Genomic DNA, 15,126 nt, shown 5'->3' on the forward strand with positions numbered 1-15,126 from the left:
ATTTTCAGGTCATTACGTGAATTACATATTGTGTTACAATTAAGGATACTTTTATTATATTTGGAACTTTTAATTCATTAAAAAGCTCTGTAGATCATCATCTATTTTTATTATATAATGTTTTTAGCAAATATTTCTAAGTCACTGCTAGAGGTTCCAGTAGAGCTCAAAAACGAATTTCATACCCTTATCACACTTTCTGATACTACCAATGAAACGCACACACGAGTTTTGCATTAGGTATATCCGCTTCAAATAATGTTCAACAAGGCATGTACCACACAAGACATCACAATATGTAAATTGTGACAATGCCTAACTATCGCCTAAACATTTTTTACGACAAACATAAAAAAAATTAGAGGAGGTTAGTAAATGCCTGTTTATTGCGGTTATTAACATGTTTAGAGGATCTTAAGCTTACATTCAGAATTACTTCAAGGTTCTTAGCGCTAATTGAGCAATAAAGTTGTTCAATATTAAGATTACTTGCATCTGACATTTTGGAAAATTAATCTTTGGAAAGCTTGGCATCATCAATTTGCCGGACTATTCTCAAATAAAAAAATTTGTCCAATTTTTTATATGTTACTTAGTTTTATCAGCACTTACAGTAATATACTATCGTTAATGTTAGGTGCAAATCAACGATTTTTCCCAAAAATTATAATTTTTTTTCTAGGCAGCCTCTGATTTGCATTTTTGCTTATCCATCATAAGTTCATTAGAAACAATTTTTTTTTTAATTAGGATGACTCAATAACATAAAAAACTGAATTTTATTTAATCAACTTTTATATTTTTATAATTGCCATCAGAAAAATGTAAAATCTTATACAATAAAATATATAAGATCCTCGACTTTTACGAGACCCTGTATATCTTTCTATAACATCTTATAAATGGTCATAAATTATAAAAAGAGATACAAAGTGTCAAAAAATTTTATGACACAAGTATGTAGGGAACCTAAAATATTTTAAAAAAATATTTTATATTATAGAGTTAAAGGTTTCAAAATGAAAATTTATTTACCAAAAAAAAGACATTGATTAAGGGAGTCATACACTATAAACAATAAAAACATAAAACCTATTTAAAACTTAATAATTAAAGCAGACGAGTATCTTGAATACACTAAATAGTCTCTATTTAGTAACCATGTAAAATTTAAGCACAAATTGAACACAAATCAAAAAAAAATATTGTTTTTCTCAAGAATGTTGAAAATATTAAACAAATGTCCAATAGTAAACCGATATTTTTTTTATAATTGCATCTTACTTAGTTGTTTATTTTCCTATTAAATATATCATTTATTAGGCCGCCCTTGTATTTTTCATTCAATAATTTTCACTCTCTTAAGTATTCTTATAATAATTACAATACCTTATTGTAACATAAATTATTAAATTACATTTTACATTCTTAAAACTTATTTTATCAAATGTTGAAAGTGTCTGCTATTAACAGTATTTCAAACCAGTTATAACCATTTATAATCAGTCATTTTAATTACCTACACCTCTGTGAATATTTCACATAGTCTTCATATAAGTGTCAATTATTTAAAAGTTTCAACTGAGACTCAGTGAATCGAAATATCAGGCAACAAAGTTCATACAATCTTCAATAATAAATATCCGAACAGAGAACCTGTAAGTCAGTCTACGATTAATAAAAGAGACTGGAACTGTTAAGGATTTTAGCAAACTTGGAAAGACTGGTGTTTCTAATAATAAAAAAACTGGAATCCTGGTTTTATTACACAAAAATCCAAACCTCGCAAGTACTAAGCTTGCTTTGGATACCCCGCTTCATGGAGTGACTATAACAAAGTTATTAACGATGAAACAGTGGCGCTCTTATGAAATTCAATTACTTTAAAAGATAGTTGAAGATGCTCCAGATCGCAGAAACGAGTTTTACCAGATCTTGACCAAAAGAACTGATAATGACCCTAGACTAGTGACACAGAATAAACGATCTCAACTGTCTTCAACTGAATAACTGAGATCGTTATTTGTATATTGTAGTTTTATGCTTTTTAGACGAGGCAACTTTTTATTTGAATGGACAAGTAAATAGGCATAATTTTAGATACTGGGCACCTGAAAATCTACACTGATTTAGGGAATATCATTTTCAAAAATGTAAAAAGGTGAATGTATAGGCAGGGAATATTAATAACATAGTAATAGGACCATAATTCTTTGAAGGAACTTTGACGGAATAGCATTATAATGACTTTTAGTAAACGACCAACAATAGCGAACTGTATTCTAAGGAAAATAACCCAGATATACCAAACTAAGCGTTATGGTTTTAACAGGATAGGCGCCTCCCCACTACGGTCCGATTCTTTCCCAAACTAGTGGATAGTCAGATAGAATGGCCATCTAGGTCACCCGACCTTAATCCATTGGACTGCTTTCTTTGGTGTTAAATCAAGAATACAGTGTACAAAGATAAGCCACACATATTTGATATTGACTGTTCTGAATTGCCAGATAAATTAAATGTTTGTGTACCACGATTAAATTCTAGGAATACTAAAACCTTTTACTGTACCAAGGTAAATACGAATATACTTTTATATTCACCTCTGTATGTAATGTGCAATAACTCTAATAGAGTCTCATAATATTGTGATTTATTTGTATGCTCTGGTGCTGAAGTTGTAAGTGTTAAGAATAATTTTAAGAGTTGTAGTAAAGTTTTTGAACTGGCAACAGCGTAATTAGGTAAAAACGCAGCTTTAGTTTGTTTTGTTGACATATGTCATTTTTTGCCAAAATGATCTACTTCGTACTTCATACTTGTCAGAACGTTTCCCTCTTTTAGTTGATTAAATATTTATGTTTATGTTTATGTTATGTTTCTACCAAAAAGTCGTGTTTTTCATTTAAAAAACCCTAATTCCTAATTAAAAACGTAAAAACCAACAGTAAGAGCGTTTTTGGGATTATCCAATTAACTTTGCTTTTTGTATTGTTTATGTTTTTTTTCTCTCTTTTTGAGATTTAGGTATTTATTTTGTTTGGGGTTTATAATTTATGGTTGCTTACTTTTATATAGGAAGCTTAAGATTATTGCTATAAATTGTTAAAATATAGTTTATATATTAGTTTTAATTTATGGATGTCTTTATTATATCTTAAAATTGTTAAAACATTATACTAACGTTTGGCTCTGTAAATGGTTTATGATGTTGGGCTGTATTGCAAAAAAATAAAATATCCTTAAAGATCACAATTGTAATACCTTTTTTTATAGAAAGTTATGCTCTTGCATCCATCTATTCCCGTACTCAGTATAATCATGGTGGAACTTTGATATTAATAGAGAATAAGTTTTTAGAAAGATATAACTTTGTTGATATAACCAAGTTTGAGTATCTCCTGGAAGAAAAAACTTTTGAATTTTGCATTGTTTATTCTAAAGAATTAAATTTGTACATTTTAGGCCTTTACAGGTCACCCTCGAGTAATTTTAGTAGTTTTATTGATAAATTATATAACATTTTAAGCCAAATATCGGTAAATGCATCACTAATATTGACAGGTGACATTAATGTAAATTTTTTAGACTGCAAAAACTCTAACAATCATTTGTCGATACATAGAGTGCTGAAATCTTTTAATTTAAGTTTGCATGTTGACCAACCTACTCGCATCACTGCTAATTCAGCATCACTTTTAGATTATGTTTGCTCTACTCTCTGTGAAACGCAGGTTGCATGTAGAATTGTAAATGCCGGGTTGTCTGATCATGAGGCCGTATTATGTTCCTTTCTTCTAAGTGAAAAAAAGTGTACCTCAAGAAAAAAAAAGTGCACTAGAAAAAATTTCTGTAAGTTTAAAGAATGTTGTAATTCAATAGACTGGAATGGTATCATACTTAACAATGGTGATCCTTTTGATAGTTTCCATTCAACTTTAGTGGATGTTTTTGAGTCAACTTTCCCCATGGTGACAATTAGGGAAAAAAGGAGAAGACCCTGGTATAGCAGGGGTCTATTAGTTTCTGGTAAAAATCTTCGGTGTTTGCACTCCATAAGAAAGTTTGCCTTGGACAACTCCAAATTCATATCCTACTTTAATAGATATCGCAAAATTTACAGTGATATAGTGAAATTGGCAAAAAACTTATACTACTCAAGTAAAATAAACCAATCAAGAAATAAGTCTAGAGAGTCTTGGAAAATTGTTAATGACTTACGTGGCGAACATGGGAACCCTTCTGTTTCTAATAGCACGGTGTCGGCCGAAACACTCAATCATTTTTTCCTGGGTGTTGCTTTGGGTCTATCAATATTATTGCCTCAGTCTGTTGGAGATCCGCGCTCATACTTACACAACATTAAGGTGCCTGAAACATTTTTCTTTAGACCAACAGATTCTAGTGAAATAATGGAAGCTCTATCCTCAATGAAAAATAAGAACTCCTCTGGATGGGATGGGCTGTCACTAAAGGTCCTAACAGCGCTACCGCTACCAACCCTTGATTCTTTGGCTGAGGTGTTAAATGTTTCACTTTCAAGTGGGTCCTTTCCACATTTACTCAAGGATGCCTTGATTATACCATTATTTAAGGGTGGAAACTATGATGACCCATCAAATTTCAGACCCATAGCCCTGCTTCCCACGCTTGGCAAGCTTGTAGAAAGATTGGTAAAAACTAGGATGATGGAATTTCTGAAATGGCATAATGTTCTTAACCATCAGCAATTTGGATTCCGGACGAAACTGGGTACATCTGATGCTATTTTCAATTTTTTGGAGAGTCTGTACATGGGGTTGAACGCTGGGGAGAGTGCGGCGGCGGTGTTCTGTGACTTATCTAAGGCGTTTGACTGTGTAAGTCACAGAATACTGCTACAGAAGCTAGAAACCTATGGATTCAGAGGAGTTACTCTCGACTGGTTTCGTTCTTACCTATCTGGAAGAACACAAAGGGTATTCTTTGACAATGATATGTCATCCCGTCTGAATATGGACGCTGGTGTACCCCAGGGTTGTGTTCTTGGACCAATATTGTTCCTGCTATATGTCAATGATATCTCTCAAATTCCAATTAGGGGCAAATTTACTATCTTTGCGGATGATACAACATTACTTTGGCATGACACTCACACCAAGAGATTAAGGAATATTGTTGATGAAGATTTAATTCTTGTAAAGTCATGGTGTGAATCTAATAGATTAACTTTTAATATTTCTAAAACTAATATTTTAACTTTTAAATGTAACCTTGGAACTGTCACTTTGCAAAATGAAACAATAAGTCTTTCTGAAACATGCAAATTTTTGGGCCTGACGATTGATAAGCAATTAAAATTTGAAAATCATATCTCCTCTTTATTAGGGAAGTTATCATCCAACTGTTATGCTATTAGAGTAATAACACATTCTCTGGGACTTGATGTGGCCAAAATTGCCTACCATGCTCTTATAGAGTCTTATCTGAGATACGGTATTGTGTTTTGGGGTGTGTGCTCTCAGTATTTGTTCAGCTCTCTATTTATTTTGCAAAAAAGAGCCATACGCTATATGTGTGCAGCTCCCTTTCGTAGCCCCTGTAGGCCATTATTTTTAAAAGACTCTGTCCTGACATTTCCATGCCTTTTTATTTTAGAGACTGTTTGTCTTATCCACAAAAAATATCGCCATCGACTTGGCCCCCCCTCCTCGGGTTACAATCTCCGAACAACCTTCTCTTTACCTCTGCCTATCCCAAAAAGTGAGCAGATTAAGTCCTCTTTTGTATACGGGGGCAGAAGGCTTTTTAACCACCTACCCCTTTATATAAGGCTAATAAATTGTGAAAAACGTTTTAGGAAAAATATAAAGAAACTCTTGCTTGCTAAAGCATTTTATTCCGTAAACGAGTTTTTAAATACAATCTTTTGACAGTGAAGAATTTTGCGCAGCGTAATGTGAATTCTTACTACCCTTTCTTTGGGTGTGTTCTATATTCTATGTATGTAAGAATTGTTAAAATTTTTATATTTTTGTAAAAGATTATGTCGTCAACTATCTTTAAGATTTTATATAATGCTTTGTTAACAACAGATGATGTTATGTAACAATAAACTATTTTTGACTTTGACTTAATATAATTACGATGCAGAGCTGTTAGTGGCGGCCATCAGCATTCGATAAAATATATTTTAAGAATGTGGAATGTAATTTATCAATTTAAGAAGATATGTAAAGGCAAATATAAATTTAATTTATGTATATTAAGTCCATTGGCGTCCCAGAAGACATTTTGACTATTTTTTTGGAGACAAAAATGTATGCCATTGGCTTTTCAATTTTTCAAGAATACAAATATTTTATATCTCTTGAATTTTTTCAATATTTTTTTTTAATGATCCAATACTTATATTGATCTTAGCAACTTTAATATTTTCTGTCAATTTCTAATATAAAATAACTTATGGAATAATTCATAGTGTAGCTTAGTACCTGAAAAACCCAATATATTAAGCAAAACGTCGGCCAATTTAAACACATTTGGACTTTTATTTATTGATCCCCAATTACGATGAGCCAACAACTTACGACTGTAAACTTTGACTTGTTCTTTTCTTAAACTGATCCCGTGTATACAACCAAAAGTTGCAAATGTTCCTCCAATTTAATAAAAAAATATGTTATTCCTTAGGTAAAGTGGTATTCGAAGAACACTTGCCCACCCCCCGACCCCCAGCAGTTGAATCAGTTTCAACCATAGAAACCGCTTCAAGCAGCCAACAGCACATGGACGATCTGATACTCAGCCACCTGGACCATCCGTACTCCGAAGACTACGAGAAACTTACGCGGATCGCTAACGAAGTAGCTGAGTCAGTAAGCCAGTACTGCATCGAAACTACATCGTCCGATAGTACTAGCAACGTCGTAAGCGCCGATCAGATTGGCATTTTATACAATATTACGTCACCGATACAGATCACCACTGCCCCCTCGGTGGTATCCAGTACAAAGAACACCAAGAAATATAAAAGACAGAACAGCGGGGCGAAGGCTCAGACTAGTTTGGCGAGTGCTACGTCTACAACGACCAACGCTGTACGAAAGGAACGATCGTTACATTACTGTAGCATTTGCACCAAGGGATTTAAGGATAAGTATTCGGTGAACGTTCATATTAGGACGCATACGGGTGAGAAACCGTTTGCTTGTAGTTTATGTGGCAAAACGTTTAGGCAGAAGGCACATTTGGCTAAGCATTATCAAACGCATATCGCTCAGAAAAATGCTGCTCAATCTGGGGCTGTACCGAGCGGTAAGAGCAAAACTAGGTAGCTTTTGAACCGGGTTTAGATGCATTTTTATCGTTTCTGGATAATGTATAGGCCTTATGCGGGATCTTTGTATACAGTCTGCACTATTCTTAACTTTTTTTATTCTTGAATGTTGCATCTTTAAGTTCTTCAAAAAATATTCATTTTTTAAATAAGATGCCTTATATATTTATTACGTGTATCAATAGCAAATGTTTTTTTATACAATAAAATTTAATCGATTTAAAAATGTGAGAATTTTAGAAATAATTTTATTTTCGGCTAATAATGTTAAAGAGAGAGTGATTTGCAAAAGAGTATAGGGTGACAAATAGTACAAAATATTAATGGAACTCTGAACAGTTTAAAAATATGTACTAAATTTGTCCTTATGCATGGTCAGAGGCCTCGCATCACTAAGAAATATCTTAAAAAAAGTATTTTCAATAATTTGCTATGTCAATGGCAATGTTTGTCAAAATTGTACTAAAAAGCCCAATTTCCCATATTTAACATTCGGGTAGACAGTGCCGCGAATTTTCCTCTTGGGTAGCCTTTTTAGTAATTGTTAATAAACGAACAAACTAAATGTGATAAAATGGCCCAGGAACTCTGGTAATTCGTACAGACTTCATTGGTTACATTTCTTATGTTGAGCTCGAGATAGAAGTTGAAGAGTAACTTGAGCCTTGTCAGATTTGGCTTCTGTGCAAAGATCACTTTCACCTAATCAAGAATTTATTTTATAAAAAGCTATGGTGGCTTTGACAGCAAATTGAGCATAGAGTTCTGGAGTCTCTATTGATTATAACCTTACTAGAAAGTTTGTTCCATTAACCTCGATTTGATTGGCGAAATACTACTCCTAAAGCCGACATTTGGCTACGGAGTCCTGCGATTGGGCTCGATATTTTCCTGTCCAAAGAGAAATCCAATCTTCACTCCAACTCGTCAAGACATTATTCTATAAAAGGCTAAGAATGGAGTTTGAGCATAGAGTTCTGGATTCTCTTTTGCTCATTACTTTTCAGAAGGTTCTTTACCATATTAAAGATCCGGGTAGACAGTTATGCGAATTTTCCACATGGGCAGCCTCTTCAATAATTGTTCGTGCATTTCATGTTACATTAAATGGAAATAGGTCAGGAACGCTGACTGGGTCATTTCTGCGGGTTTCGTTGGTTGGATTTCTGCTGGCAAAATCTACGGCTGGATTTTGGTTCCGTTTTTACTCGTCCAAAGATATTTCCATTCTTCACTTGTAACAAGTTAAGGATTTATTTAAAAAATGTCACTAATACCTTATGGGTCACCATGAATTTCCTCAACTAGATCCATTTAAATATAAAAGGTATGAGGATGGGAGGAATTGCGTGGTGGTGCGTAATCTCTGTTCCTGAAGCTTTTTTAGTACATTTTGTTAAATAAAAATTGAATCTTGTTTTTATAAAATGTAAACAGATACTATACATGCCTTTGACTTATACAAATACAATAGTTCTTCAGTTATTGGTGGATTTTCTAATTTCTTCTTGTCGACTTTGGCTTTAGAGTTCTGCGAAAACTCAACTAGTCAAGGAGCAAATTCCAGTATCTCTTTAAATCCTTTGTTTGCGTTGAAAAACTAATCACAACTCCATTATTTATTGAACTTGAAATTAAAGGTGCACCTTTTATGTATAGAACCAGATTTGCAATCGATTAGTGTAATAACGTAAAACTGATATTCAATCATTTTCCTATACTCACTCTGTTAACCAGTAAATATACATTAACTTTACTTATTTTTTCGTATCGTCCAGAATAAAACAATTGAGAATAGTGCAGACTTATTTTCAAGTACTATATCTAAATTTTTGTCTATTTTAGGCACAGCTAGCAATATTTTTGAAGGTAGAAAGCTTTAATAAATTAATTTCTTGAGAATCCAAAGTTGTGCTTTTTTACTGTTTCAACTTTTGCTTAATAATTCTTCAGTTTGTCAAATTATTAATAAAATAGGTAATATATTTTATTAATTTTAATATTTGTTTTGCGACATAACGAAGGGTACAAACGCTAAAATTGAAATCTATACACAATTAAATAAAAATTAGTTGTTAAAACCGAATTAAAAATAAATAAATGTTCTTTAAATATTATGAAATTAATAATATTTAAACATACTTTAATTTTTTAATTCGATTAATCTGTCTAGTCAAAGAAGTATGCGTAATAACTCCCGTATCAGGAACCAGAAGATTCCAGAAAGGCGAATTCTGGATTGGATTAATTCCCTTCAAAGATCCCTAAGCTTCTTATTTTTTTACCATTTAGCATTTCATTTCATTCCAAACAGTTGAGAGAAAAAAATAAATGCAATATATATGCGAAAAATTAAATTAAAACAAGACTTAATCTTCTTTAAGTATTATAAAATAAATACTATTTTAATGTATTAAATCCTTTATTCTAGGCAAAGAGTTACACATAATCATTTCTTGTATTAAATCGTTTTTTTCCAATATTGATGTTCGTGGAATTTACAATATTATTGTTTGCTCTTGTTACTTACACTTCTAAAAAATAATTTTTAATTTTATTTCGCAATAAATGTGCAGCTTCAAAATACATAAGCTAAAAATGAAAAAGACGTCGGGTCGTTACGCGTCCCAAGAACAGTATTCCAAATATTCCCAATGATCTATCATGTTTTTATAAACGCCTATTAATTGTTGAATTGGAAAATCCAAAAAGCCCTTAACTGATACCTGGACTTGAAGAAAAGCAATTTAGATAGACGAGATGGCCGCTTTAGAAAGTTCACATAAATAAATTGTTTGAGCATCAGTAAAGTAGTAGAAAATAAGAAAATAGAATTAAAGTAGTAGAAAATACTTTCATACTTTCCAGTTATCTCAAAGGCAAACAAGGGAATGCAAACATAATTTTAATTCTCCGCACTGATCCCTGAAAGTGGTTTGAGAATAGAAAATGTTAATATTTGCATTTCCAGATGTTCTAACTGAGCATCTGATTTTATAGAAGCAAATTTATATTTCTTTTTGTGTGTTTGATTTTTATAGAAATTTAAAAGTTTTTGTAGAAAAAACCTAAATCCTGGTCATTTTTTTCTAATTGATTTTGTTGAGCAAGCAATAGATACTTTGAGGTGCCCAATGGCCCAAGATATATTCTAATTTTGTAATTTCTTCCCAAGTCTTTAAATGTTAAAAGTTTTGTAATCACCAAACTGATGGTATATAATATCAATTATTAATATATTATTCAGTTGTATGCTGGGTTTATGCAATTGTTATTTTTGCGTCAAAAAAGTTCATTATAACAATTTTTCCTTTATCTAAACGTGTAAATCTTCACTGTTTCACTCAAATCACATCACAATCAAATCACAAAATAGATTTATTTTTAACTTTCGTTAAAATGTAGAAAATCTTTCTTTACTATAAAGTAATCTCATTTTTTTTTTATTGTAATGAGTGGGATCTAAAAATTCTTAAATAAGAAAAAAATTTTTAGTCATGATTACAGAATTGGGCCATTTGGTAAAGTGGGATATTAATTAAAACCAGCAGTGTTAATTTGCTCATAAGAATATTCCAAGTATTGATGATCACAAGTGATGGTCATGGTTAAATGAAATTTCATATGAATCTACCCATTTAATACCAAGGACGGAAAGAAGAAAAAAAAGGCAACTTTTTGCAAAAAGTATTTATTCATGTAAATAAAAGAACATATTTTTATTAAAAAAAATAGTTTTTTTGTTAATTTTAGGAAAAAAAAGGTGGCGCGTAAACGAACCACTGGTAGGTACAATTAAGTTATTTTTGGTGATATTTCACAAAACAACCTGTATGCAAATGAACATTACACTTTGTACAGATATATATTGTATGACTATGACATATTCTACATCTACAACGCAGCTTCTGAGCATGAGAGACCATAAGGTGGCCTTGGTTATTGAAGCGCAATTCATCGATATTAGCACCAACGTTCCTTACAACTCTATTAGCGTCCGTTTTTAGGAGACTTGAAATCTACTTGTGATATTTTATTTTCATTTACCAAGTTGTATATCTTCCATGCATTTACTACCAAACTATCCAATGCATTGCAAAATATCGGCCACCGCCATTTCTCTCCCAAAATTTGGGATCGGTAGTTTGCAATGCGATTGTCTTGTAGATCTACCCCACGCATAAACTTATTATATTTAGATATTGCATAAGGCTGTTGAATGAATGTTTCTATTCGTTGTTTTTTATTATAACGCTTTACTCTGGTGAGCGGTTCTATATTATAAATATACTTCCAACTGTAACAACTGAATTGTCGTTCCAACGAATAAAAAAAATTTTTGAATTAGCATCGTAAGCAGCATCAAATTCGCCCCGCTCAGTTTTTTCCATTTTGTTACTATCCAATAAAGGACAACGACTTGTTCGATTGTCACGGATGGTGCCTGTTGCAAAAAAACCATTTTGTTTTAAGTGACCAAAAAGTTTGAAAGACGAAAAAAATTGTCAAAAAAGATTTGATGATTTTGTGGTTTTTCTACTACAGACAGTAAGCTCATAACAACATCACCACCCAAACCTAGCTCGGAGTGTTTTTTATCTTGAGCTCCAGCATACGGAAGGGAATAAAAAAAGGTATCCATTAGATGAACAAAGGCACCATAATTTGAACCCAAAACTTTATAAACATTTTGCAAGGATGTCGGCCAAAATATGGCACCATTTGTTCATCTATTTAAAGATTGAAAGCAAAAATTCCAAATTGCAAATTTTTCTTATTGAGTAAATCTAATAAAGCCCTAACTTTGGAAAATTTATCTTTCTTGTCCAATAAAGAATTATCTGATAAGTGCAAATTTTGCTTTATTTGTTGAAATCTATTCCTGCTCATGCATTTTTTTATTAGATCAATTCCTTTATCCTCATCCGTTGACCAATAATGTTAAATTCTAGCTAAAGAATGATATCTTAAAAATAAAAGAATACCTATGAAATTTAAAAGTTAAGGTTTTGTTATTAAAAAATCATGGCGATTGTTATCATGAGTATACTTTACAGCAAAATTTAACAAAAGTTCTACGACATCGTCATCAAAAAACAAATAAAATATCTCAAGGGGAGACTTTCCAAAAAGAAGGTTTTGTAAATTTTCCCTTAACTGAAATTCTGTAGATACAGGTTCATGGGTATACGTTATCTGACCTTTTTTCCACTTCGGTAAAATGGCTTTTATACTTGCAGAAGCGAGCAACTTTCTTCTTTTTGAATCCGATGTTTCTTCATCCGAGAGATCCCACTCTTGTTCGTTTCTCATGCGTTTGCCCTCATTTTCAGTAACATTCTCATTTAACTCTGGCTACTCTGACACATGTAGCTCAAAAGTTCCAACTATGTCATTAGGCCTTTGACTATCTACCATGTTATTATCATCATCAATCTCCTCTTCGTCTGTCAATATATCAACATCAGGTGGAATATAAATAGCATCGATAGTGTCTAAAAGTAAAAATAATATTTTTTGTAATGCTGATGTTGTAACAATAGCCGAGCTATTATATTTTTATTATAGTAAATAAAATAATTTATAATGTACCATACATCAAAGTTCCTACCATTTTCCTGATTTTCCAAGCTCAGAACCACTTCTTTCAAGGCGTCTTCTAATTCACTTTGAGTTAAAAATTTTCGGAAAGACATTTTTTAGCACAGTTATCACAAAAGATATAAACTCTTGCACACTATAACGAACAATGACGAAAAACACATTTTTCATTTAGATATTGAAATTCGTCTAGGTAGGCAAAAAAATAATGATTTTTTATCAATATTTAAACATCTATATTTCTATGCTTTATCGACGTAAAACGTATTCCTCCAAATTTTTATTTCATTTTATATCGAACTACTCATACGTAACAAAAAACCTAAAATAAAAAAATGGGAATTTTTTACATAGTCCTAAAGTTAGTGGTTCACGAACGCACCCACTGGTACAAAATGGGTTAAAATCAATGTAAATTTATATTGTCAAAATTCATAAGAAAAAAAATGATTACAATTGTATTTGTAAATCAAACAGTCATAACCATAAATATCCAATGAAATTTAAAACAATATATAAACCCTACTAGGAAGACACTATCCTAGTTGTGCCTATTTCAATATGTGTATAGGCTGTCTCATGTTCAATTTTATGATGTCGTTTTTCTTTATCATCATGTAATCGACTGGGACACCCTATACCATTAACCAGTATTTTCATAATTCTTACACCAATAAGGCCTTAATATTAGAAACGATACTAAGATATACAACTTTGACAATAATAATATCTTCCGGTAAACAAATATATCCAGTATGGATATAATATCAGTTTTGTCCTATGGACAAATCGATTTGAAGCATGCATACACCTACTAAACGAAAACAATGACAAAACCTGGTTCCTAACAATCCTAACCCGTTTAAAAGCGACTTTTGCGATTTTTATTATTTAGGAGCGAGCCGCGGTATAAAAAAAGTCCGTTGGGTGTACGGTCTCCTATTTACGTATAAAAGAGTGCTGTGATGACTTTTTTTTGTTATTAGAATGAGATGAAGCTAGTGAAATTCTGCCTAAATTCGTTTGATCTTGCCATTTAAAAGTAATGTTATTATTTATATATTTATGTGTTAATGATGTAGGCACTTGTTTTTTGTACTTAATTATTATTAATCGTGCAGGGAGGGACTTGATTATATTATTAATAATTTAAGATTGTTTTTTCCTAATACAAAAAGTATTATACATCCTTCCCTGTATTGAACTTTTTTTACAAATAGAGTTATTAAACATTTTAAATGAATCGAAATAATTAGTTAGAGATAAGATAATGGTAGTCTACTTATTTATGTTTTTTTTTTTAAATAAGATGTACATATATTTTGTTATGTATAGTTTTAATATAAGTGCTTTTATAACTGGAATAAAATCCACTTATGGGACTTTTACCACAAAATACTCATTGTTCTTCAAATACTACTATTTGCTATTTCTCCAAAAGCAGAAAAATAATAATTAAGGGATCTCAGCTTTTTTATCCATTTGGAATATACATACATGTAAAAGACAATAATGAATATATTTTTGAGACATTTTTTTCTAGTATATTGGGCGAACGAATCATATCTGATTACCCAAGCCATATATAATATAAAATAAAAACCGTTTATACTCAATGTTATGTATAGTTGTAACAGATTTTATTCTTTTTTATGTCTTTATATTAATTTTATAAAGGAATTTTTTGTACTAGTTTCATATTATATTTTATAATTTTTTTTTATTATTTTTTGATTATGTGTACTCAATGTTTTTTTATAAACGAATAAAAGTATTTAATATATTTTTTTTCTGTTGTTTTTATTAAAAAATTTAATATTTGCGCCAAAGTTTAAAGTTCTTTGGTTGAGTTTGGTTTGGCGTAATACTGATATAAAATTATTTGATTTTTTTAGACCAAACTATGGCACTCTAATTCATTCAATCATCCAAACGCAGTATAATGCCACATTTCTCACAAATTATTGGGATATTGCCAAATTGTTTAAAAAATGTCTTGCGTTAAAATTCAGCCTCATATCGCCCCCTTAATTCAACAACTAGATAACTTAAATTTTAGACATTTTGAGTTATTCAGTTAAGTATACCCAATATTGCTTACTCTTTTCAATGCTACAACTAGATATCTTCTACAAGCGACTAGTCTTTACTTACACAGTGGCAAAAAATATATAACTCCCAAAATTTACATTCTTTCACTCGGCATG

The 15,126-nt window shown here is 31.4% G+C and overlaps 1 protein-coding gene across 2 annotated transcripts in view; it reads left to right on the top strand.

The window, feature by feature from the left end:
* Positions 1-14,707, top strand: part of LOC126740083 (zinc finger protein 287-like) — a 237,766-nt gene extending 223,059 nt beyond the window's left edge. For both annotated transcript variants that reach the window (XM_050445956.1, XM_050445957.1), the window contains one exon: positions 6,673-14,707. In XM_050445956.1, coding sequence (XP_050301913.1) covers positions 6,673-7,316 — 644 coding nt within the window. In that variant the 3' untranslated portion in view covers positions 7,317-14,707. The remainder of the gene's footprint in view (positions 1-6,672) is intronic.
* The last annotated feature ends 419 nt before the right edge of the window (positions 14,708-15,126 follow it).

The sequence above is a fragment of the Anthonomus grandis genome, chromosome 9 (genome assembly GCF_022605725.1).
Source record: "Anthonomus grandis grandis chromosome 9, icAntGran1.3, whole genome shotgun sequence".
NCBI classification, from domain to species: Eukaryota; Metazoa; Arthropoda; class Insecta; order Coleoptera; family Curculionidae; genus Anthonomus; species Anthonomus grandis.